General features: G+C 37.5%; 1 protein-coding gene across 2 annotated transcripts; it reads left to right on the top strand.

Moving 5' to 3' along the window:
- Nucleotides 1-2,455: 2,455 nt before the first annotated feature.
- On the top strand, nucleotides 2,456-24,626 carry LOC131954251 (proton channel OtopLc). 2 transcript variants are annotated; one of them, XM_059317829.1, is made up of 11 exons: nucleotides 2,456-2,711; nucleotides 16,849-16,969; nucleotides 17,936-18,067; nucleotides 18,637-18,731; nucleotides 19,104-19,186; nucleotides 20,045-20,205; nucleotides 20,896-21,037; nucleotides 21,234-21,333; nucleotides 21,752-21,992; nucleotides 22,463-22,723; nucleotides 23,425-24,626. In XM_059317829.1, exons 1-11 carry the CDS (start codon nucleotides 2,530-2,532, stop codon nucleotides 23,722-23,724), a joined length of 1,818 nt encoding a protein of 605 aa, XP_059173812.1. In that variant the 5' UTR covers nucleotides 2,456-2,529; the 3' UTR covers nucleotides 23,725-24,626. The 2 variants fall into 2 exon arrangements, with proteins under 2 accessions (XP_059173812.1, XP_059173811.1); XM_059317828.1 differs by having other exon boundaries at nucleotides 18,601-18,731.
- Nucleotides 24,627-24,749: the final 123 nt, after the last annotated feature.

Here is a 24,749-nt window from a genome sequence, read left to right as displayed (position 1 = left end):
CTGTTAGTTGCCTAGAAAGTGGTTACATTTTCTTTATTTGGTTGTGTTGGGCATAAAGAAAATCGATTTTTAGCTTCCCCTTGTTGCACTGAAATTATATGTTATCATCCTCGGTTGTTGTTTTTTTTTTTGATAAAGGCAATGCTCATAGAGTTACCAACTTTATTATTTTAGAAAACAATAACACAGTTTTTCATTACGAAATAATATTCCCGCTGTTGAGGCATCTTTCAAATGACAGTTATAGAATCAGTAGTAATTTATTCAAACCAGCTTGTTAAATGTTGTATGGAAAGTAACGAATCCTCTTGAGACCTAGCGATCCATTGGGTAGATGAAGTAGAGTTCATATGTTTCTTGACCTTGGTATATGAAGGGGAAGCCACACTATGCCCAGCCGCTTTAATTTTTTCCTAACATGTGTTAGGTACCCATCAGAGCTGGGTGGACTCAGGGACGTCCTACTGCCTTAGACCCGAATTCGAACTCGAGACTTTCGGGTTAGCAGTATAGGCGCTAAATGTAGTACCAGCTTGTTATTCATACCAGCTTGTTAAATATAGAACAGGAAGATGATGGGAATCAAAACTAGTTATTAGTTGTAGACTAATAGGTCTTATACCACATTAAAACGTAACTTAATGGACTGGGTTCAAAGCTATTTCTGACAAGAAATGGGGAGCAGGGGTTAAGTAAGGTTCCCTTTTCAAACCTGACAGTCCATGGGTCAAGTAAAGTAGAGTTCATCTGTTTCTGTGACCCCGGCATATAAAGGGATGGTGTGATCAACACTATGCTTAGCTGCCTTTACTTTCCCTAACGTGAGGCAGGTACTCAACAGAGCTGGGTGGACTCAGGGACGTGCTAAGACTCTAGCCGAGGACCCAAACTCGAGGCTATAGGTTTGGCAATCGAACTCTCTACAACCACGCCGTCCGATCAAAGTCCCATGTGGGAGGGGGCAGGGGGGGGTCTTAATTTTTTGCTGAAGAGAAAACCGTGTGGAATGTTGTTAATGTTTTTTAAAAAAAATGTTCAGGCGTGTTTCTAGAACTGTGTTTCTGAAACATCTTATTCAGTCCCTAAATCGCATTAGCAGTATTTTCCCCAGAAAACGAAGGGTTACTATTCCGCCGTTAATTATAGCCATTGAAACTACACACAAACTAAAAACGTCTACTGAGGCAGGGGTGGATAACTCGGAGTTCACTAATTATAAAAGAATTTCAAAACAAGCTTTCGGTTACCAAGAAAGTTAGGACGAAAATAACTACTATTTTTTTTTCAACAACTTTGATTCTTTTTTCTTTAAAGCCACTACGCTTATGGGTTCATCGCGTGTCCTTAAATCATCTGTCTACTTAAGATTAGTGGGAAAACACGGTGTAAATATTTCATTAAGGGGACATAACGCGCAACTTGTTTCATTTACTGAAAGTGGCTTGACCTGATAAATGTCACACATTTTACTGCAACGAAAATAGACTTTTTTAAAAATTATTCCTCTTTTTACCTAATAGTAGAATTGATACTGTTCCAACCCCCCACTCCCACCCCTCCATCTTATATAAACTGTAGTGATATGTTTCTAACACTGTTCGTCAATCTACTAAAAAACAAAAAGGTTATTAGGTTTTTTTGAAATTTTACTCTCCCATTGCACTAGAGCATGGCATACAAGAACAGGGTGAAGAATCAAGATTCACAACTTGAGGGTGGAGGAGTGTGGGGAGGGGAGGGGGTTCCTCCTGGCATCGAACCACCCAGCTTGAACGTGAGGTGTAGTTCGATTAGGGGACAATCTCCAGCCCAGGTTCCGAACTCATGACTGTTAAATTAGAAAGTTCGCGCTCTATCTCTGCATCATGGCGTCCCCTAAACTACTTCTAGCAACCTATCCATCCCCACACCCCCTCCACCCTTTTTTTCTCATCTTTTAGATGATATATATTATAATGGTCTTATCTGAATTGGGTATGAACACCTCCACCCCCACAGGCCAATATGTCTGAAGGCCGAATAGTAATTACTCGTTGGTTTTGATTAGCTGTGAGGTCTAGTTAAATTAAATTTCTTTAGTAATTAAATAATTTTAAATTCTTGTCGTCATTATCTAGAAAAATAAAACCTCCCCCCTTTCCGTTTTGACGTCACCAGCTCGATTACATCAATTACCCCCTAGATTTTATCCATTCCCCCCTTCATCCCATACACAGCCTACACCCCACCCCCACCCGCTAAACGCGTGACATTAGTTATGAAAACCGGCTCACGGCAGGTCTAAAGTAGATAAACACGAGTAGTGAAAGCGCAAAAGGCCAAAGTTCACGAAGGTCTTTTTTTTTTTTTTTTTTTTTTTTTTTTTTTTTTTTTTTTAAATAACCTCTAACACCATCGACTGACATTACAACTTTTTTATTTTTTCATTCATTTATTTATTCTCTCCACACAGTCCCAGCGAGACTTTCCCGATTTTCCCTGCTCAACGCTCTGCGCTCTGGGACCTACGTTGTGAGCGAACCCAAAACCATGTCGGACGCCGAGAGCGAACACAAAATGGCGGACGAAGTGGAGGACGAGGATAAGGTCGTGGATAACGGCGCCATGCTGGATGACAACAACCAGGAGGTGCCCCTAACCAAGATGGACCACGGGGTCAGCGAGATGCCGTCTCACTTGAGCGTCTCCAAGAGAAATCACTCCGTCCACCGGTAAGAATTAACGTTATTTCTTTTATAGTTACCTCCCCTTTTCCCATTTTTTTTTAAGTTTCTGTTTGATTTGATTTTTTTTCCCACCCTTTTAATCAATTATTCTTCGTTAGGGCTAGAATCGATTACAGAAGAAACCACTGTTTAAATAGGATCGATGCCATTAGGGGCAGATAAATCTTATTTACCGCGTTGAACATGTGTGCTTTCCCCTTGTTATTTCGGCTTGACATTAGCTTTTTTGGGAGTGAAGGTCTTTCCGATCCTTAGGGTAATTTTTTTTTTAACATAGATGGGAAATTTATTACAGGAAACGAGATTTTTTTTCTCTCCTAAATACACGTATCTAGTGTGATAGATGTCAAACTGCTAGGGACACTGGGGAATTTTTTTTTTCAATTTTCGTAATTTTTTTTCGTCTAGTTATTTTTTTTTTAATTTGTATTATCCCTACTCTAACCCTATACCAATTCTAACCCTAGTGTTAACCTAACCCCCAGTCCTTTCCCAACCCTAACCAATGCTTCTAATCCTAGTACTAACTTCAATTTAAAATAAATTTGTTAAAAATTAAAACTGCAGTAAATTGTTGCTTCCCTTGTCTCCTAGCAACCAATATTAAACACCCACTCGGTCAATGTAAACAATCATGCCCCGAGTCGTTCAGTGCGGGGTTTTTTTTGTCCTGTTTTCCCCATGTAGTTACCATCAACACATTTTTTAACACCATTTTAAAAAGATAAGTTTAGATTTTAACAACCAATAATGTCTCCATTTACTTCAGTATTAATGTTCGATGCAAATACGTAAAGCACTGTTAAATTTTAATTTGTCGATTTTATTTTTATAGGAAAATGGCATGTGTTGTATACGCAAACGGCCCGGCAAAAATTTTTTAAATAAATAACAAATGTTAATTTCATTCATATTTGAAAAACATAAACAAAGAGGCATTTGCGTGCGTTTACAGTATTGAATTATGGGTAATGTTTTTTTTAGTCCGAATCTCTTTTCATGAAGAGGGTCAGGGTCATTGTTGGGTTATGAAAGTCAGCAAAAAATACCTCCCAAAACGCCATGACGGTGATCAAAGAAATACTGGCAGTAAAAAAAAAATCCACCCAAACCGTATGAGAAAATAAACGTCACAGCAGACTAACACGGTGTGGGTCAAGGTCGAATACTTTCAGTTCTACCCCCTAATCTAACCCCGAGTAACCTTTACCCCTTGTTCTAAAATACCAAAATTATCTGCGTGTAGAGCAGTCCCTATCTGCAGCCATCCTGCTCCTAGCAAATATCTTGCCTGTGTATTCCAACTGTCCTCAGTAGGTCAAAGTTCATAACATTCTACCACTAAGCCAATCTGGCAATGGTGTTGGATAAATCAGACATGCCAGATTAATTCCGTAGATTGTGTACGTACTACGTTTTCCGGTTGTAGAGTAAATGTCTTATGAATGAAAGATAGTGCTTGGGAGAATACGTTGTTCAGTGTTAAAAAAAATAACCTCACTCCTACGATCTCCAAAAGGGATATAAAAAACTGTATTTAGTATCTCTAATACTAATCCTGCCTTTATCCTTATCTTAACCATAATCCAAAGCTTAGTACTATTCCTATCCCTGATAAAAAAAACAGTCTGTTGTCTTAATCCTGACAGTGAAATCGGCTAAACGAAAATCTCAATGCGATATAGGAATACCTACCTTTGATATAATGGAAAAATATTCTTATCATCAACAGTTAACAGAATTTCACTTATTCTGACCTAATGTAAACATAACGCTAGCTGGAAATTAACTTAATAAATGACTCGCCTATTTCATAAAACTGGGTAAAAATTAATTTTAAAATGTACCACTCCCCCTCCCCCCATTTATTTATAGTGTAACAAGCATCCCTACATAACTTGTGTAGACTTTCCCTCACGGCTGTTGTGTAGTCTCTGTTGTCTGATTGTATACCCACTATTGTCTGATTGTATACCCACTATTGTCTGATTGTATACCCACTGTTGTCTGATTGTATACCCACTATTGTCTGATTGTATACCCACTGTTGTCTAATTGTATACCCACTGTTGTCTGTATACTCACTGTTGTCTGATTGTATACCCACTATTGTCTGATTGTATACCCACTGTTGTCTGATTGTATACCCACTGTTGTCTGTATACTCACTGTTGTCTGATTGTATACCCACTGTTGTCTGTATACTCACTGTTGTCTGATTGTATACTCACTGTTGTCTGAGTGTATTCTCACTACTGTCTGATTGTATACCCACTGTTGTCTGATTATATACCCACTGTTGTCTGATTGTATACTCACTGTTGTCTGATTATATACCCACTGTTGTCTGATTATATACCCACTGTTGTCTGATTGTATACTCACTGTTGTCTACACATGTCTAATTGTATACCCACTGTTGTCTGTATACTCACTGTTGTCTGATTGTATACTCACTGTTGTCTGATGTATACCCACTGTTGTCTGATTGTATAACCTCTGTTGTCTGTATACCCACTATTGTCTGATTGTATACCCACTGTTGTCTGTATACCCACTGTTGTCTGTATACCCACTGTTGTCTGTATACCCACTATTGTCTGATTGTATACCCACTGTTGTCTGTATACCCACTGTTGTCTCTATACCCACTGTTGTCTGTATACCCACTGTTGTCTGTATACCCACTGTTGTCTGAGTGTTTACCCACTGTTGTCTGATTGTATACTCACTGTTATCTACACATGTCTTTAGCCATACGTGACCCAGTTTTTATATCTAGTTATGGTTTCACCAACAATCATAAACTACGTGTAATCAAGATTCGAACCTTGGAAAATTGTATTAAATCACAGGCGTAGTAAACCTTGGCTGTCATTCCAAAGTGTTTACTGTTGTTTTTTTTTTTCTGCAATTATTTTCATTTTTAATCAGCCATATTTTTTTTTGTTTAAAATTTTATTGGTGCAAATATTGAAAAAAACGTTACAGATATACTTTAACAACGTGGGAGAATCGATAGTAAGGAAGTCTCAGTATTTATAATTGTAGGACATATATGATCCGCTACTCTGTATAGCTTTGATATTTTGCATTAAAAAATATTTTTCTAATAAAATCAACCTTGCTTAGAAGGCCCATAAGCCTCCGAGTTAAATATTCAAAAGTTTGCATTTACAAGTCTCTCATCTCTGAACTGCTATTCCTGATCTATCTTGATATAACCCAGCTGTCTATCGCTACCTCACAGTTACCTCCCCTTCCATGCCTTCAGGCTAACGTCCCTTTGAATCTTCATGCCCCACTCGTCATAGTCTTGCTGGTCCTAGTAGCCTGCTCGCCTTGAATACAAGACTGTTGGAGGTTTTAGATAGTGCTGAGCTTACTCGGGGTGCTAAGGGGTAAACGTGATCACTCTTTTTAAAAGTTTTTAAACTTTTATTTTTTTACCTGCATTTATCGAAAATTGTCATCGAAATAAGAAGAATGTTCAAAGGTTGAGTAAAAAAATAAAAAAATAAAAATGTATACATACCTTTTTTTTTAAATCCGAATTTTAACTTTTACATCACATTTACACTTGCGACATGTATACTATACACGTCTAGGAAAAAAAACTACTCGCAACAAGTCAATGTTATATGAAAACATTTTTTTTCCACGGAATGTGTATACTTACTTGTTGCGAGTTGTTTGTTTTTTTTTCAGATAAGTATAGTATACATGTCGCGAGTGTAAACGCGGTATTAGAACGGTGTGGAATCAAACGTTGGGGCACAGATATATTAGCAATATTGGACATCAGGTGTTACTTCAGTTGTTATAGACAGAGGCGTAGCGACCCCTCCAGGCGCCCGGGGCGAACATTCAGTTTGGCGCCCCCCTCCCATATATATATATATATATATATATATATATATATATATATATATATATATATATATATATATATATATATATATATATATATGTGTGTGTGTGTGTGTGTGTGTGTGTGTATGTGTGTGCGACAGTCTTGAAAAAAAATAATTTCGCTGTATGATTGTCGTTCCCTAAAACTTTACTCGACGATAATTAAATTCCCCTTAAGATGCATTATCCTTTAAAGATGATGATTAGTAATGTCAGAGAAAAAAATTGTAGCGGTGCTAAATGGTTTAGGACAGTCTTTTTATGTTTTATCTTTGGAACAGTCGCTGTTATGATATAGTATATATTTGGATTATAAGTTTGTTAGATTAAGGTCATACACATTATTGTTCACACTGGAATACGATATGAGTATTTCGTTGACTGGTTGATTGTATAATGAAACATGCTAGAGCAGGGGTCGGCAACCTTTTGAAGCGGAAGAGCCAAAAGTTACAATTTTCAAAATTTCCCTGGTTTTAAAGAGCCACTAACATTTTTTTATTTCAAATATTTTATTTTTTTATGAAGATTATTAGTATTTGTTCAAGGAGCTGGACAGCCGCATCTTGATATCAAAAGAGCCGCATGCGGCTCGCGAGCCGCAGGTTGCCGACCCCTGAGCTAGAGGAAACACATTTCTTTTCTAAGTGTTAAAAGAGTTATCTAGTAACCGATCCAATACAAGTCCTGCGACTTTTGTTGGTGAAAAAGCGCCCCCCCCCCCTCCCTCCCCACCACCTTGGACAAAAATGGTAGAGCGGATTTTAAACGTCACTAATTCTTATTTTTATGTTACACAATCGTAAAATACGCTTTAGTTCCAAGGTTCTTTTCTGGGTGATATGGGTTATTTATTCCTTAATTTTTCCGATTTTAGTCTTCGAAAAAGCGCCCCCCTCCCATCTAGGAAAGCTGGAAGGCAGTTTTTCCGGTCACTGTTTCTTAGGGAGATACCTTTTACAGCTACTTAATCAAGGTAGAAAACAGTTAAATCAGTATGCAAAGGCTCTCAGCCGTTAAATTTCTTTACTTTGACTGTTTATATTTCAAAACTGCAGCTTAAAATGCGCTTGTCATTTTTTTTCCTACCCCTTTTGGCACCCCCCTAGGGTCGGCGCCCGGGGCGGCCGCCCTCCCCGCCCTCCCCTAGCTACGCCTCTGGTTATAGAGAGAATCTTATAGCCAGATGGTGGACAATATATCTACTCCAAAGTGACAAGTTTTGACGCTTTAACTGATATTACTCATTTAAGTACAGTTCCTCCTGAGACCTGGCGACATATAAGGCAGACCTTCGGGCAAGCAGCCAAATGCTGTACCGTTCGACCGTCCCATTCCTTAAGTATTTAGGTGGTCTACATGTCTGTATGTCGTGTGTAAGTGTGTGTGTAAGTGTGTGTGTGTCGTGTGTTAGTGTGTTGTGTGTAAGTGTATGTGTCGTGTGTAAGTGTGTGTGTGTTTAAGTGTGTGTGTGTAGGTGTAAGCATTCACATAGGTCTATTTCTGTGTTTGCGTGCGTGCGTGTGTATCAAAGTGTAGATCTAGATGCTCTATTTTTGTCGGAAATGTTACTGAAACCTGGTGGGAATTAAAATTTTCACCTTATCTTACCACCGCCATCATACATCTGATGACGCGGTCACATGACTGCGCAGTAGTTCTGCGCAGATAAGCTGAGGGGTAAAGCGCGGGAAGTTTATGTTCAAACGGAAGACGCAGAGATTAGCTCGATGTGATTTATTCCATGAAAACACTGTTTTGGTGAGCTACTGTTGGGAGGCACAACTAGGCTAATTTTAGAACTTGAATTCCCGTTTCTGATTTTATGTTACACACCGGCACTGATAAATAGTGGGGAGCGAAGAAGGAAGCTAGTGGGGGGGGGGGGGGGGGGGGGGGCGGGTAGTAAAAGGCATCCAATTTACCAAACATTTTGAAAAATTTGATTTTCTAACATATACATAATAAAAGCTAACACAATACAAAAGTACAAGCCCACCTCTATCCTCAATCCAACGTAGACTTGTTCGGGGACATACATAAATTAAATGACGTCACACAGATGTATGGCTTTTGTTATATGCATATCGTGGAGGTGGGGGTGGGGGGGGGTTGTGATCCAGCAGTTTTCTTTACTAAAAGTTGAAAACAAAACCCGGGTTAAAGGTTACTTTTCGCAAGGGTTATGTTATGCTTTTCTTTCAGACGGGGCGGGGCGGTAGAGAGTTGAGGCCTTCGTGATGTCATTTTTTGAACAGGTGTCTGAGTTATTGTGACGTGTGTCGATAAGGGATGGTTGGTGGCAGTTTCTTTCAAGCATTTCTTGGCGATGTGCCTCCACCCTCGCCCACACACCTAAGCACGTCCACCCTCAACCCCCACTCCAACGAAATCGAATCAAATATATTTATATTGAAAACATATACTTTAACCATTGTCCGACCCCTCCCGCAAAAATATAAGCCCCCACCCCCGGAGAAAAATGTCTGAAAGAAACACTTGTTAGTGGGAAAAGTTGCATGACGTTTATTGACCACCTTTATTGACAGTGACACCCAGGGGACGCGTGGTCTGGGGTTCGGATCCCGGGCTCGAGTCCGTACGTCGTCCCTGAGTCCACCCAGCCCTGATTGGTACCTGGCTCACGTTAGGGAAAGTAAAAGGCATAGTGCGGACCACATTATCTTTTCATGTTCCTGCCGAGGTCTCAGAAAACTCTACATCACCTGCCCCATGGACCGTCAAGTTCGAAAAGGTAACTTTACCTTTAATGACACCTGGGATGTGTTGGTTTTTTTTTCACCCAGCCTTGACGCAAGTCAAATTGGCACTGGTATAGGGCTGGTAAATGGGTCACCAACCATTTCTACGGCTCAATAAAACCTGCATGAACCATATAACTGTTTATTGACGGGGGTGGACTGGTTGTGTACAAGTTCAGTGTTTCTTCCAGACTTTTTTCTCCGGGGGGGCACTTGAAATTTTCCGGGGGGGGGGGGGCGGTAAACTTTCTTCGGGGGGGCGGACACTGTTAAAAGTATATATTTTCTATATAAATTATATAAATTTCAATTGGTTCGGGGGGCGGTAAAAGATTTTCGGGGGGGCCAAGCCCCCCCCCCCCCCCGAAGAGATGCCTGGAAGAAACTCTGTGTACAAGATGCCAGGAAAATTTTCAAAGAGCCCCCCTCCCCAACCACAGATTGATATTTTCATTATGCATTTTTTTACCCATCAAGGGCTGAATTTTACGCTTTGGTCAAAGGAATAGTAAAATTACAATTTTCTTTTTTAAAAAATAAAGCACTAATAGGATAAATACACCACCACTGCAAGGGACCCACTGGGAATTTTCTTGGTAGACCTATGGGCCAGTCCGCCCTTGCTTTTATACATGAATCCTAAAAATTTCTATTAAACTAAACACTAAGTCTATACCCAGCGATTGTCTCCCATTAGTCAACTCCGAGTTATCGCTCTTTGAAAGAATTTTTTTTTTCTCGGAGTTATCTCTCTTGTAGACAAACACAGTTTATCTGATTTTCTTCCATGTTCAGTAGAGGCGGATATCTCATCCTAACATTTATCTCCTAATTGGCATGGATCAACTGTTGAAAACATAATAGCAGTCGGAGCCAGGGTTAACGTCTGCGTGAACTAGCGCATTAAAATGTATGAGCTGATTCTAGAAGAAGTAAAACTCTTAACAAGACTGGTGGAAAGTTTTAAAACAGATTTATTTTTAGTGTTGTCTGTTAAAACGCGGTTATCGTTCGTGGCTAATTCTTCATCACGTAAACTAGCGGCGTTGGTATGGAGGGGGGGGGGTTGTTTGTTGTTTATTTCGTGGGGTCTGCTGATAGTTAACACACAAGGCGAACTTCATCATGGGTAGGGAGTCACGTGCTGTTTAGATGACAGATGGGTGGTGAGATAGGTTCAGGGTTCAAGTCTTTGTTGGCGTATGTAGTGTCGTGAGTTTAGCCTGTAAACTTTGGAAATAGTTTACTCGCGCTGTGCACTTGGGTGCATTGTGTTTATGCTGGTGAGCATGTATGTGTGCGTGTATTTACACTTTGTCGTTTGGGGTAGTCCATAAATGACGTCACACTCGTAGGGGGGAGGGGGGTCATAATTTTGTGACGGTGTGTGATGAGGGGGAGGGGGTAGGGGTTCAGATGGTGTGACGCCACTTTTTTTTGCATTATAAAAAAGTGATGTTAGAAAATGAGTTTTAGCCGTTATTTCGCTATTCAGAAAACGGTTTTAATAAATTGTAATAGGAATTTAGCAAAATACTCTGTTGACAGAGTTTTGACAAGATTTTGGAAAAATATCGATGTTTTAAGAAAAATTCAACAGCAATTTTGAGGGGGGTGGGGGGTTGTAGGCTGAGGTGTGACGTCATTTTAGGAGGGGGGGTCTGGCTTTTTGTGACGACGTGTGATGGAGTGGAGGGGGGAGGTAAAAATCGTCAAAAAAAAGCGTGACGTCATTTATGGATGACCCCTTTACAACAAAAACAAAAAAGTTACCCTTCCATGCCTGGCGGCCCATATAGCAGATGGAGTAGAGTTCACTTGTTTCTGTGACCAAGGGTAGTGTTGTTCGAACTAGGCCCGGTAATCTTTATTTTCACCAACGTACGCCAGGTACCTATTTGAGCTGGGTGGACTCGAGCCCGTGTTGCTAACTCGAGAGTTTTGGGTTAGCTCTACCATCCGACCACTCCGTTCCGTACTTGCTCGCGTGCTTGTGTCCCTATACTTTATCGTGTACTTATTTGTATATTTGTATGTGTATATTTATGTGGCTATACTTGATCATGTGATTATGAGTCTATATTTTATCGTGTGTTTATAAGCATAGCCATGCGCGTGTGCTTATATGCCTAAACTAAACAGCCAACTAAACACATTCATATATTATTATATGCAATTCTTGGTCATCCTTACATGCAGTATCGCATTCACAACGACAAGACAGCTTCACTTCTTAGTTGTTATGCAGCCCTTCTAACACACACACACACACACAAACCCACATACACGCTGTAAGGAGAATCACTTGTTACTGCTTCAACTAGACCTTCAATACTTTCTTGTCATGCGTCCATTCTAACACACGCACACACACACAAACACACACAAACACACACAAACACACACATGCACGCATGCACTCACGCTCACACACGCTGTAAGGAGAATCACCTGTTACTGCTTCTACTAGACCTTCAGTACGTTCTCGTCATGCGTCCATCCGAACACACACACACGCACACACACACACACACAAACACACATACACGCTGTAAGGAGAATCACCTGTTACTGCTCCTACTAGACCTTCAGTACGTTCTCGTCATGCGTCCATTCTAACACACACACACACACAAACACAAACACATATACGCATGCACTCACGTTCACACACGCTGTAAGGAGAATCACCTGTTACTGTTAGACCCTCTCTGGCACCACGATGTCTCTCAACCAGTCGGACAGACCACCTCTTCACTAATTACCCCTCGTCCGTGCCGGCAATTAAGATATACTGGCCGCCGCCCGAGATTACGAGACTGTGAGGGTGAGGGGGGTATCGTGAGCGAAGATTTACAAACGTAAACATCTTTTTCTGACCGATGGACGACAACTCCGCCATAAACAGAGCGACTGTGTACTAGAGTTATCGGTCATGGGGTTAGGTCAGCACTCTAACATATTTTTTCCACCCTCTATTTAAAACACAGCAGCACAAAGCGGGGTTTTAGTTTTATTTATTGTTTACTGAGTGATGTTTACAAACTCTCTAAATATCTGACACCAACAGCTTGGTTCTCGCCATGTCTAATGTTACCCGTTGTTTCCTTCAGGCAATATGTGTGTGTTAAGCCTTAGCCAAAATATAAACAACACATCCGTTAAAACTTTAGTTTAGGTAATACTATTACCTTATTATTATTATTTACTTATTATTTATTTTCTATTATTCATTCAGACAACATTTAATTAAAATATATATTTTTTTTAACTTTGTAAATATAAAAATATATATTATACAAGTCAAATAAGCTACACATCAGCAGTGGCGGAACTAGAAAAAAAAGGCTCCCCCGCAAATAAAAATTTTGGGCCCCCCTATATGTATATATATATATATATATATATATATATATATATATATATATATATATATATATATATATATATATATAAGTAGCGTGCTTCTCTAATTTTTAAATAGTCTATTTTAATCTATTTCATTGCAATGTATAACCACTCTGAGATAACGAACCAGAGAACAATAAGTCCGAACTCATTTCGGGCCCGCAATAATCCCTGTTTTACAAGTGTTGTTTTTTTTTTTCTTTTTTTTTTTTTTTTTGCCTCAGACACGTAACTCTGGTTTCTCTTCACATCGAGTAAATCTTTCGCCTTTTACAAGTGTTTTTTTTTTTTTTTTTTTTTTTTTTGTGAGATCATTTAATCAAGTCTTTTCAGTAAAAGGTACTTTCCTTTTTGTTTCTTTGCCCTCTAAGTTTTTATTGCATGATCCAGGTACCCTTCAGAACTGGGTGGGCTAAGGGGTGTTATACTGAAACCACTAAACTTGTGCCATTGTGTAATGTTTCGTGCTTCATTGTGCATACATCCTTAACAAGAGTCTATAATTCTGCATTTTGGATAGCCATAGCACATTTCTAAACATTTCCCAATGTTTATGTAAATACTAGGCATACTGCCTAGCTTCGCTTAGGTTTTTAAAAAACATTTGAGAATTTGAATACTTAATTATTTAGCGATGGATTATGTGTGGAGTGCTTTAATTTAAACAGTAATGCTTTTATTTTCTACAAGTGTTTTTATTACACTAGATAAATGGCCCGTTGAGGAAGGGTACAACGGGCGCTAGGCTGATAGTGCTGTCTCTTTTCTCTAAACTAAAACCATCCCACCCCCCCCCCACACACACACCCCCACCCCCACCCCCACACACACCACCCCCACCCCCCACCCCCCCACACACCTCCACCCCCCACACACCACCCACCCCCACCCCCACACACACCACCCCCCACCCCCCACACACCACCCCCCACCCACCCCCACCCACCCACCCCCACCCCCCAAAAAAAACATGTCTACCGTCCCATTCAACGAAATATAATTATATACTTTTTCCAGTGTCCGCCCCCTTCCCGAAAATTCTACCCCCGCCCCCGAAAACCTCAAGTACCCCCACCCCTCTCCGGGGAGGAAAAAGTCTGAAAGAAACACTGGTGTCGCGCTTAGCCACTACGCGAAGAATTGCATTAAAGAAATTGCGAGAAAACCACTTTTTAGATTAGACACATTAATTAGGTGGTAATTTTATTATAGAGTAATATCGATGAGGAAACCACCCCACCCCACCCCCCCCCCCACACACACACCTCCACACACCACCCCCCCCCCCACCACCCCCACCCCCACACACCACCCCCCCACCCCACCCCCACCCCCCCACACACACCTCCACACACCACCCCCCCCCCACCACCCCCACCCCCCACACACCACCCCCCCCCCCACACACCCCCCCCCACACCCCCCCGCCACCCCCCACCCCCCACTCTCAAAAAAATCATGTCTACCGTCCCATTCAACGAAATATAATTATATACTTTTTCCAGTGTCCGCCCCCCTTCCCGAAAATTCTACCCCCGTCCCCGAAAATTTCAATTACCCCCACCCCTCTCCGGGGAGGAAAAAGTCTGAAAGAAACACTGGTGTCGCGCTTAGCCACTACCCGAAGAATTGCATTAAAGAAATTGCAAGAAAACCACTTTTTAGATTAGACACATTAATTAGGCGGTAATTTTATTATAGAGTATCGATGAAGAAATTTCTTTTGAGCTGGGGAGGGAGGTGGGGGGGGGGGGGCTCAGACGTTCTTACGCGTGGGGTGGGGCTTCGCCCCTACCCGAAGAATTGTATGCAAGAAACTCTTCACGCAAACCATTAAGATTAGACAACATTTCCTTTTTATTCAATGTAAACGCGAAAATCAATGACGTCATATAACTGTGAGCACTCTCTGGGTTTGAGATTATTTTCAACTCTGTGCTAAATGTGTCGACGTCATACTTCGTTTTTCGAAATACTATGCATGTTTTTATTTTCCTTGTGTTTTCTCTAGAGCGTTCTTGTCAGATAGATAGATAGACAGACAGCGAAACTATTAGTATTAATTTTTATGTTTACCCGCATATTGATAATTTTCGAGCTGGTCAAATTTATATAAATACGTAAGCTTGATTTGTGCAATGGTTTCTCGCGTTATGTTTAATTTTATGATTTTTTGTATTTATATTATTCGTTTTGAATACAATCATTTTTATACCTTTAGGATTCTTTAGTATCCGTTATTTAGATAATAATTAAGAGAATAAATTGCTTTTTAACTTACACAGTATAAAACTATTTAAATGAGCTTCATGGGCACCCTTATTTTAAAGAAGGGCAGTAAGTCATGTAAGTAGTGTGAACGTTTGCCTATCTTTCAAAGCAGAGCTCTTATAGATTTTATATTTTTCTACACAACAGTGTGTGTTGGTTACTGTAGAACAATCACTGCTATAGTAGACCTGTTTGTTTTTTACAAAACCACTATCAAGGTGCGCGAAAAATATTATTTATAAAAAGAAAATTCATTGTTTTTTTTTGGTCGGAATTGGGCCCCTAAACGTCGTGGGCCCCCCCGCATTGCGGGGTCTGGCGGCACTGTAGTTCCGCCCCTGCACATCAGTAAAATCTTTAGATTCGGTTTAACCAAAGATATATACAGACGTCTATGCACATGAATACAATAAATAAATATATATAGGCCTATATGACCTTATTTATGTGCCGCCCGGTGTTATTATTCATTCAGACAACATCTAATTAAAACCTGCTGAGCCGCTAATGGTTTCCTCATTGTTAAAGATGTTAACGATTCTTAAGCTGGAAACCCCTGGTTATCTCCCTTCATCTCACTGCGCTTCTGCTATCATTCTGCACCACGCTTGTCTCCCTTGGTTTGTTGGGGATTTTTTTTTTTTAAATTCCTCCTCCCTACTTCTTCTTCTTCTTCTTTCTCTCGCTCTCCTTCCCTACCCACCCCCATCCTCACTCCCCCTCCCCCACCCTCACCCCCTTCCCTTTAGTCCCCTCTTTGTACTGGTGTGCAGTGAACGATGCTCTCATTTCTCCGTACCTTCCTACTTCACCATCTAGGCGTTGCTAGTGAATCTAAAAATACCCACACATTATCTAGTACTCGACCCGCATATCAATATTCTAAACTAACCTTTCGGAATTTTATATGCAAATGCTAACCTTTTTCAAATATGAGTATTCCATCCTTTATTAATACCATTAAAACAACGTATAATTTTAAGAGTGAGTTTATATTTAGAATAATATATTATTTTATTATACTCCTGTCTGCTGTTGACAAAAACTTCAGAAATTTAGTTACATTCAGTGTACATATTTACTTTACGTAAGCATATTTTTAATAGGAGTCGATCATTATTCAGGGGAAATAACTGTCATCGTGATGTGGTGATTATACTCAATCAGAGCTGTTCTGTATGGTTGTCGCAATAATGAGCTATGTATTTGCCATCACAAAGAATGTATATTAGCCATGTCAAGAAATGTTTTAAAAAGCAGTGCTTCAACGTGTTTTATTTTAGAACATGTACCTCACCTAGGCTGTAGAATTATTAGTGGAAGAAGTAGTACTACTACAGTACTACTTGTAGTACCACTAGTAATTAGTCAGTCGCACCACAAGTGCATAAAGCCTACCAGACAAGAGGACTGATTTTTCCAGCTGATCCCTTTGGTACCTGTACTACTACTTTCTTGTTGCTCTCCCCGATTAGCATCTCTGTTTTTCCTCGCCTGCCAGTTTTCCTTTGCCCAGGGTGGGGAGGGTTTACGGATGAGAAACTGTCTTTCTACGCTGGACGTCGGATATACACTCTAATACATACACCCTTATATCCATCTTTATTCATCTTAATAAATACACACTTGTAAACCTCACTGCACTCAAATAAATACTCCCTAATATATACACAACCTTATAAACCCCAATACACCGTTACGCTGCTTACGCACCAAAATAAATACTATACCACATACCCTAATATGCTCTATGTTCTAACTTTCCACAGATCTGCCTTGACCAAGCTCCTGTGTGGCCTCTACGCCCTCTTACTTGTAGTATTTGGCATCGTTTTCTCTGTAGCTAATGCCCTGACAGTCAAAGAGAGACAGCACCTTTACTACTTAGAGGTAGGTTTTTAAAGACATTTTTTTAACACCAGAGTTCCCAAATTTTAATTAATATTTATAGAAATTAGTGTATTTGTTAAATAATGTAGTTTATTAAGTTCTGTAACGTTTTATGAGTGTAGTATATTGAGAAATATTGATGTTATATGTGGCTTGTATATGTGATATTTTGAAATGTGCTGTACCTGATGTATCATGTATATTTTTTTTAAAAATGGTTCAGAGATCGTCATAAATAACATGACGTCACTTACGGACGACCCCTCTCTAAAAACAAAATTTAGGAGACTTTTTATACACTATTAGTATTTAACCAATAGCCAACTCGCCTACGGGTAAATATACTAGTTCAAGTACTCCCATATCCCAGGCACGACATCATCCAGCGCGGTAGATAAACCCATGTATGTTTACTGATCAATACAAGTGATTAGATTGCTACGCTCGGTTAACACGCACCAGCCCCTACAATTTACCTTATTATCTGGGAGGGGGGGGGTGTCTTGTCTTCCTATCATCGAGCCTGTTCAGCTGAGTTATTCTATGAGATAGTCCAGAATATCCCGTCTTCCGTATCTTGTTTGTTTATGCTGTGTGAGTTCAAGTTGAAGCGGTGTCCGTGTAGTGAGTAATTCGAAAATAGAAACCATTTTCGTGCAAATAATGAACATGTGTTTAAAATACGCACATTTTTGTGTTATCGCAAGAATATATTTTTATTGAAAAGGACATATTCACTATATTGCGAAATATATCTTATTAAATAAAAAAAATTACATTGAAGCCTTTGAATATATTAAAGTGTAAGGACGTAGTTAAATTAATTTTTAAACCCAATATTTATGAATATGATTATCATGCTTACCTAATTCGTGTTTTATTTTTGGCGTCAATACAAAATTATTTGCATACTGTTGATGTCGATGAAGTATTTGTTTCTAGGCTTTATTACCATATGCTACCCAGGTGTTCCTTATTTACCTGTACCTGGGATCACTCGGTGTTCTGCTTTACTTCCAAATCTGCATCCTGAGAGGAGTTCGAGTCCGGAACAACTACTTTGACAACAATATCCGTGTCGTCATTCGGCGAGATCAGGTGAGTTTTGTTATTTACACCAAAGTTTCCGGCACTTGACCGGTTTTTCTGCATTTGTAGATTTATTTTTATTTTTAGGTTTTTCTCTATCCTATGGTTAAGAAGTTACGTGCATTATTTTGACCCTTGAGGGGTTGTGCTCACACACTGTAACACATGTTTTACCCATTCCCTACACTTAGCCTACACAATTCAACAGTATATAGATATAATATCTTATTTTAAATATAATATTTGCTTACAATTAAAACTGTCTTCCTATCTGGCTGACAGAAGGGATGTTCGTAACAGATCTAACTCTAGCTTTAGATCTGGATCTGGGCTTGTTGAGTTAGTTAAATAGTATACATTACTTACCATATTAATTTAGACTGTACAAATGAAACGTATGTAGTCAAATAGATCTATACTGTACGGTAGTATAAATATACATTAGATCTGTGATTAATTGGGGACTAATTAGAACATAAATAATAAATATTATTTATATTTGATTTTGCTAACAAACCTTGGGAATTCCTGCTTTGTTGCAGGATAATCTGCAACTGACCCCATCTCCCACAAGAAAGCAAGACAATGAACACCAGCACATCATTGTTGATGGAGAGGAGACATTTGACTCCAGGAAGGAGCCTATGGACCAGATGTCTACTCTATCCACTAGGTCAGTCACCTTTCATATTTGATTTTACTTTTTTACCTTGATTATTTTTTCTGTTGTTTTCTTAAGCTTTTTAATACAAAAAAAATTATAAACTTTAAGTTTTTTTTTTAAAAAAGCTTATAAAATGTTTTTAAAATAAATAAAACGGCTTTCATAAACAAATAATATTTTGCCATTTGTTTACTCAAAACTCATGTATTTATATTTTTTCTTAAACTTTGTTTAATAATAATAATATAAAATTTCTCCTTTACTGACATGCTATAAAAAGCTATTATTTTTATTGTTTTGTTTCTCCAATAATATTTTCATAGTCCCTTTCCTTTAGTAAAAAAGTAAACATCTAATCTCAATTTTCTGTGTATATTGTAGATCCCAAATGGCAGTTCCTGCTGATGGAGAGGTTGCTCATGTTGGGGAGGGCATCAATTTTTACCTAAGGCTTGGTGCACTAGGTAAAATCTTTTTTCCTTACTAGATCTATCTTTCAAAACGTGGTAACTTTTCTTCTTGTTCTCACCTCCCTTTCTGATATTTCTCCTTGAACTGTAAAATAATTGAGTTATCCAGAGTGGGTGTTTTCTATAGAGGTAGTAATACAGTTTAACCAAGTGAAAATTTAACTAGTTCCTCAGCCTTAAGAGTTTAAGAGGGCTATAACTATAACAAGTGAAATGAAAAGTGCTTAAATATTTTTAATTTTCTTTTTTTTCTGTTTAAAAAAAGAATTTTGATAAATATGAAAACGGACCAGGAGGGACAGATGTGAAAATTAATAATAATGACTTTGTATGAAAATATTATTCAAGATTAATATAAAAACCATTATCTTATAAAGAAATCTAACTTAAAAAATATTGATATGGTGGAGGTTAAGTGGTTATTTACTTACATTTTACCAAATTCAGGCCAATGGAGTTGAGAAGTTTAATTTCAGCTCATTGAGCATGATGAATAAAGGCTGAGAATATATTATTAAATTCATTGTATTGTCTTATTTCATGAATCAGTAAACTTTTTAAAATCTCATTTTAATAATGAATTATGGCCAGTATAAAGCCTATTTCATTAACTGTATAAAGTTTGACACTTACATTAGAGAAAGTGTGCATTTTTATTTTCAAAGTAGGGGAAAACGTTAGCAATACTTGATTTCTTGGCTGATAGTTCTGGGATAAGCCTTTTGAGTAAACTTATAACTAACATTTTAAAAACACTGAAATGTTAAGTAAAAATAAGAAACAGAAGAAAAAAATCATAAAAGTAAACTTTAAAACAAATCTTTATTAAAATCTGTTTCTTTGTCTTTTCAGCATTTTCTATTGGCAGTGTTACCCTGGATGGTTTCCACATTGCATCATACTTTGAGACAGAGAACACGACTACCTGTGAGAGCTACATCTTTACAGTGGTCTATGTCCTGCATTTGATTTTTACCTTTATCCAGACATTTTTCCTGTTCAAGAACCACAAGGTGAAACATCAGTTCTCTGTGGTTGCACTAGTTTTAAAACTTTATAAACAAATTGGAATGGGTATTTTGAAGTAATGGGGATGTGTTATCTCCCATTAAATTTGTTAACATTTTTGGAATAAACATAAAAAAAAATTTTAAAAAAAAACATAACTTAGCTATTGATCAGAAATTTAAGGACAAAAATTTTTGTTTTCGCTTATCAAATTCAAATGTAATACGAAAATCCTTTACCTAGCAAATATTTAAACTCCAGTATAATGTTGTTTTGTTCAATCAAGGGAGATAACAGATATTTTCTAAGCTTAATACATGGATACTTTAAATACATTCTTTGATGTTTTTGGGACCCATAATTGTATCCCTTAAAAATCAAACTCCATTAGCAAATGGCATTTAACCACAAACACAATCAATGTTGTAAAATACATAAGTAAAGCATTTATGCATTCTTCATAATAGTTTTACAAGTTAGTTCAAAATCTTTATTTCCTTGCCTTTTTTGTTTAAACTATAGTTTTTCTCTTGTGAGTCATATTTTTTCTTATTTTTTGTTTAAGGAAGAATAACACTTTATAACAAAAAGACTGTAGGAATGAGTTATTAAAAAATGTCTTTTAAGTTTGCTTTTATATAGCGTAATATATTTGTAAGGACTATAAACCTATAAAAATACTTGTATGATTCCAGCTTGTGATTGATAAAAACAAGGCATCTGTAAGGTTTGGCCTGATGCATCTCCTAGCAACCAATCTGGCAGTCTGGTTTGTAACAGCCATCACTGAAACAGCAGAGGACTTTAAGCAACAGAATTATTTTGCTATTCGAAATGGTTAGTAGCGACCATAAAACAATTGTACACACATCTCTATTATTTGTTTGAGTTGTCATTTTTACTTACAATTAAAAATAATTATCTTGACTATTTCCCATCATTTACTTTAAGTTTTCCAACATCCCATTTAATTAATTAGTTAGTTTTTCCTAAATATTTATAAATTTCTAAAGTTTGTGTTGAAATGTTTTAGAAAACACAAGTATGGAAGGTAACTCCAGAAGCTGCTATGAAGATGTCACTTTAGCCAGAACTGCTTCCCCTTATTTGTTCCCATGCACCATCATATACAGGTCTGGTGACATTTTATTTTTCAAAATAAACAAAATACTCAATTCATTGAAACTTTAAAATATTCATCTATTTTAGAATGTTATTAAAAATAATTTTCCTCCGTTTGATTGATAACTCACAATGATTTTCTTTATACCTTAAAAATGAAATTTAACTGAACAAATTCGTGTTATGGTTAATTTTAAAGCTTAAGTTTAGCTAAAGATTAACGTTTAGTTTCTATAGAAATATTATTAATGTGATAATATTATTAATGTGATAACAAATTTAAGCAACCTAACCAAACAGTATTGATACACATATTGACCTTATGATTTAATAAAAATGTGTAGAGAATTTAAACATTCTTTTCACTTTCTTCAAAGATTCTATCACATGCTGAAAACTGATGATTGGATGATTTCTGTTTGTTTTCAGCATTATTGCTTCAGGCATTATCTATCGTATGTACCAGTATGTGGGGGTAAAAGTCACCCAGCGCTGGCCGAGCCACACGTCCTTGACCTCCAGTGTGCCTGCAGGTGCCGTGGGCATGGACTGTGAGAAGGCCAACAAAGGTTTATTCACTGGATTACTGGTTGCAGTTGTGACTCTCATCGCCATTGCGACGTTCTTTGTTTTTGAAAGTCGACTGAATCACCCTCACACAGCAATTAAGGTAAATCAGATTTTCAATTTGTTATAGACAGTTTTATATTCCTTTCCTTTTGTTGTGTATTTGTAGTTTTATTATTAAAGATTTGCTTTTAAAAATTAAATTTTTAATCATAAAATAAGAATATAGTCTTTATATGAGTGAAAAAAAGTAAAGATTCCGCTTTAGACTTAGCGATCCATTGGGCACATGAAGTATAGCTCATATGTTTCTTTACCATGGCATATAAAAGGAAGGTGTGGTCAGCACTTTGCCCTGCCACCTTTACTTTCCCTAACATGAGTTAGGTACCCATCAGAGTTGGATGGACTCAGGGACGTTCTACTGATTTGGACCCGGATTCGAAGTCAAAACTTTCAGGTTACAGCCTAGCGCTCTACTGCTTAGGCCATGCTGTCCCATTCTTTATATAAGAGTGAGCTAAAAATAATTTCTATAGATTATGCACAGTTTAAAAATTTTTATTTTTTTAGATTTTCTTTGTGATGGAGATCTCTTTAATCATCATCACTGGAAGCTGCATCTTGTTTGGGATGTTGCGCTTTGTGCAGCTCAGATTCCTGGAGAATTACCTCTCTTTGGATGCTGTCTTGCTGGTGATTTCCCTTGGTGGTGCTTACATCTATTTGAGCTTCATGCTTATCTCATCTGCCTCCATGGTGGAGGTGCATGGAGTGATAAGCATTTTATCACTTGCTGTTATTTGTGTTGGAATTTTAGAGTCAACACTTCAGGTAGGATAAATACCTTCATTTTTTTCTTTTAACAATATTCTTATATTTTTAAGTGATGTAGTTATTAAAATAAAGGAAAGTGTCCCTTTCAAACCTGACGGTCTATGGGGCAAGTGAAGTAGAGTTCACTTGTTTCTGTGACCTCAGCATTTGAAGAAACAGTGTGGTCAGCACTATGACCAGCCGCCTTTACTTACCCTAACCTGAGTTAGGTGCCCATCAGAGTTGGGTGGACCAAGGACGGTCTACTAACTTGAACCCGGATTTGAACTCGAGACTTACGGATTAGTAGTCCAGCTCTCTACCGCTAGACCACTCTGTCCCTTGATGTAGTTATAGTAATACAATTTGTTTTAGTTTTCTTGAAAGTAACGGGTTTGCTTTCTAAAAAAATGTACTGAATTTAGAAAATTGATATTATTATCCTTTATCAGATAAATATTAAATAATTTCAATGGAAATAAAACCTGTCAGCATTAATTTTTTTTTGTCATAAGTTAGATCTATATTCTATTTATACCTTAATTCTTAATAGGGTAAATCACTAACTTTTTTTAAATAACAAAGTTGAATTAAACCTAGATGTAATGTTACTTTATTTTTCATGCAATTATCCATAATTTTAAAGAACTAGAAGAAATTTCTAATATTTCTATTATTAGTTTGAATAGTAGTAAAAGCAACTTTTTTTTAACTCACAGGCAATTTTCATCCTGGATGGTCTCTGCCGTCGAGCAGATAATGACGGACAAGTAGAGAGCAAACCAGGCCGTGCTATTGTCACCTTTTTGCTGGTTTGCAACCTGGCGCTCTGGGTTGTCAGCATGTTTGAGATCAAGAAGACCATGGTTGTGCCATTTCACTTGGAGTTTTATGGAATACTGCCATGGAATATCATGCTCCATCTGTGTGTTCCCCTCTTCATTTACTTCCGCTTCCACTCAGCCATTTGTTTGTCCAAGATCTGGTACCACGCCTACCAGAAAGAGCGCAACCCATGACTAGCAAACGTGGATGTCAGGGATGGACAGTGGGTACCACTAATGGAATAACGATTTTTTTTTTGGTCCTGAGAAACAATTTTAACCACAACGAAATACGGAATTTAAATCAATTAAAAAACTTTTATGTTAGAAACCACTGGAGAAAATAAATGCTCTGTAATATTTTTGTATGGTATAAATGATGGTTTTGTGTTGCACTAAGTTAAGAGCAAGTATTTAAAATAAGCAAAGTCATTAAATTAAAATGCAATACATTTTGTATCAGTTTGGCAGTTAATTTTAAATAAGTATCCAAATTTATATTCCCAACCCATTTTTAATTATAAATAATTTGTTACATTTTTAAAAAACCTTTTCCAGAGGACCTATTACCTGCATAGCATAGTAAAATTAAAAACATTATCTTGTAATTCTTTTATTATGAATTCTCTTGTCTAAAGGATAATAATCTAGATGATTTTCTGTTATTCTAGTTTCAAAATTCTGAATAACATACTGAGTACAACAGCATAAAAGTATTTACTTAAATCACCTATTATTAAGGCAGCAGATATTTTTAGCGTATGGACCTTGTCAGATTTTTGAATGACTAGTTTTAAAATGGTACCAGAATTAGTTGAACTAAATTAATGTTAATGAGATTTAAATGTTAATACTTGTATTTAATGTAAATAATATTTAATCAGTGTAGTCCTTTTTATTTTGTCATTATCATTTCAATTTCACCCAATCATTGTCATTGGTTTTTGGATAAGCTGTTACATAAAACATTGCCAGAGTAAGCTGCCCTTGATTGTCTGCAAATATTTTCTGAATATATTATTCAATGCAAATAATTTGTAAATGCTGAGTAATTTATATCTAAGTAGGGTTAAAAGTATCTTAATAGTGTTTTTTTTTTTAAATACTTCTAGAAGCAGTAACTACTGTTATTCATTAAAATTAAATTGTCAATACTGGTGATTTAACCCAAAAGTTATAAATCTTGGCACATCTACTCAAAATATAAGTAAATGGCTCCT

Source organism: Physella acuta, unplaced genomic scaffold (assembly GCF_028476545.2).
Source record: "Physella acuta isolate Inbredline_101_S28 unplaced genomic scaffold, ASM2847654v3 ptg000986l, whole genome shotgun sequence".
Classification (NCBI taxonomy): domain Eukaryota; kingdom Metazoa; phylum Mollusca; class Gastropoda; family Physidae; genus Physella; species Physella acuta.
This window is presented reverse-complemented; position numbering and strand designations above follow the sequence as displayed.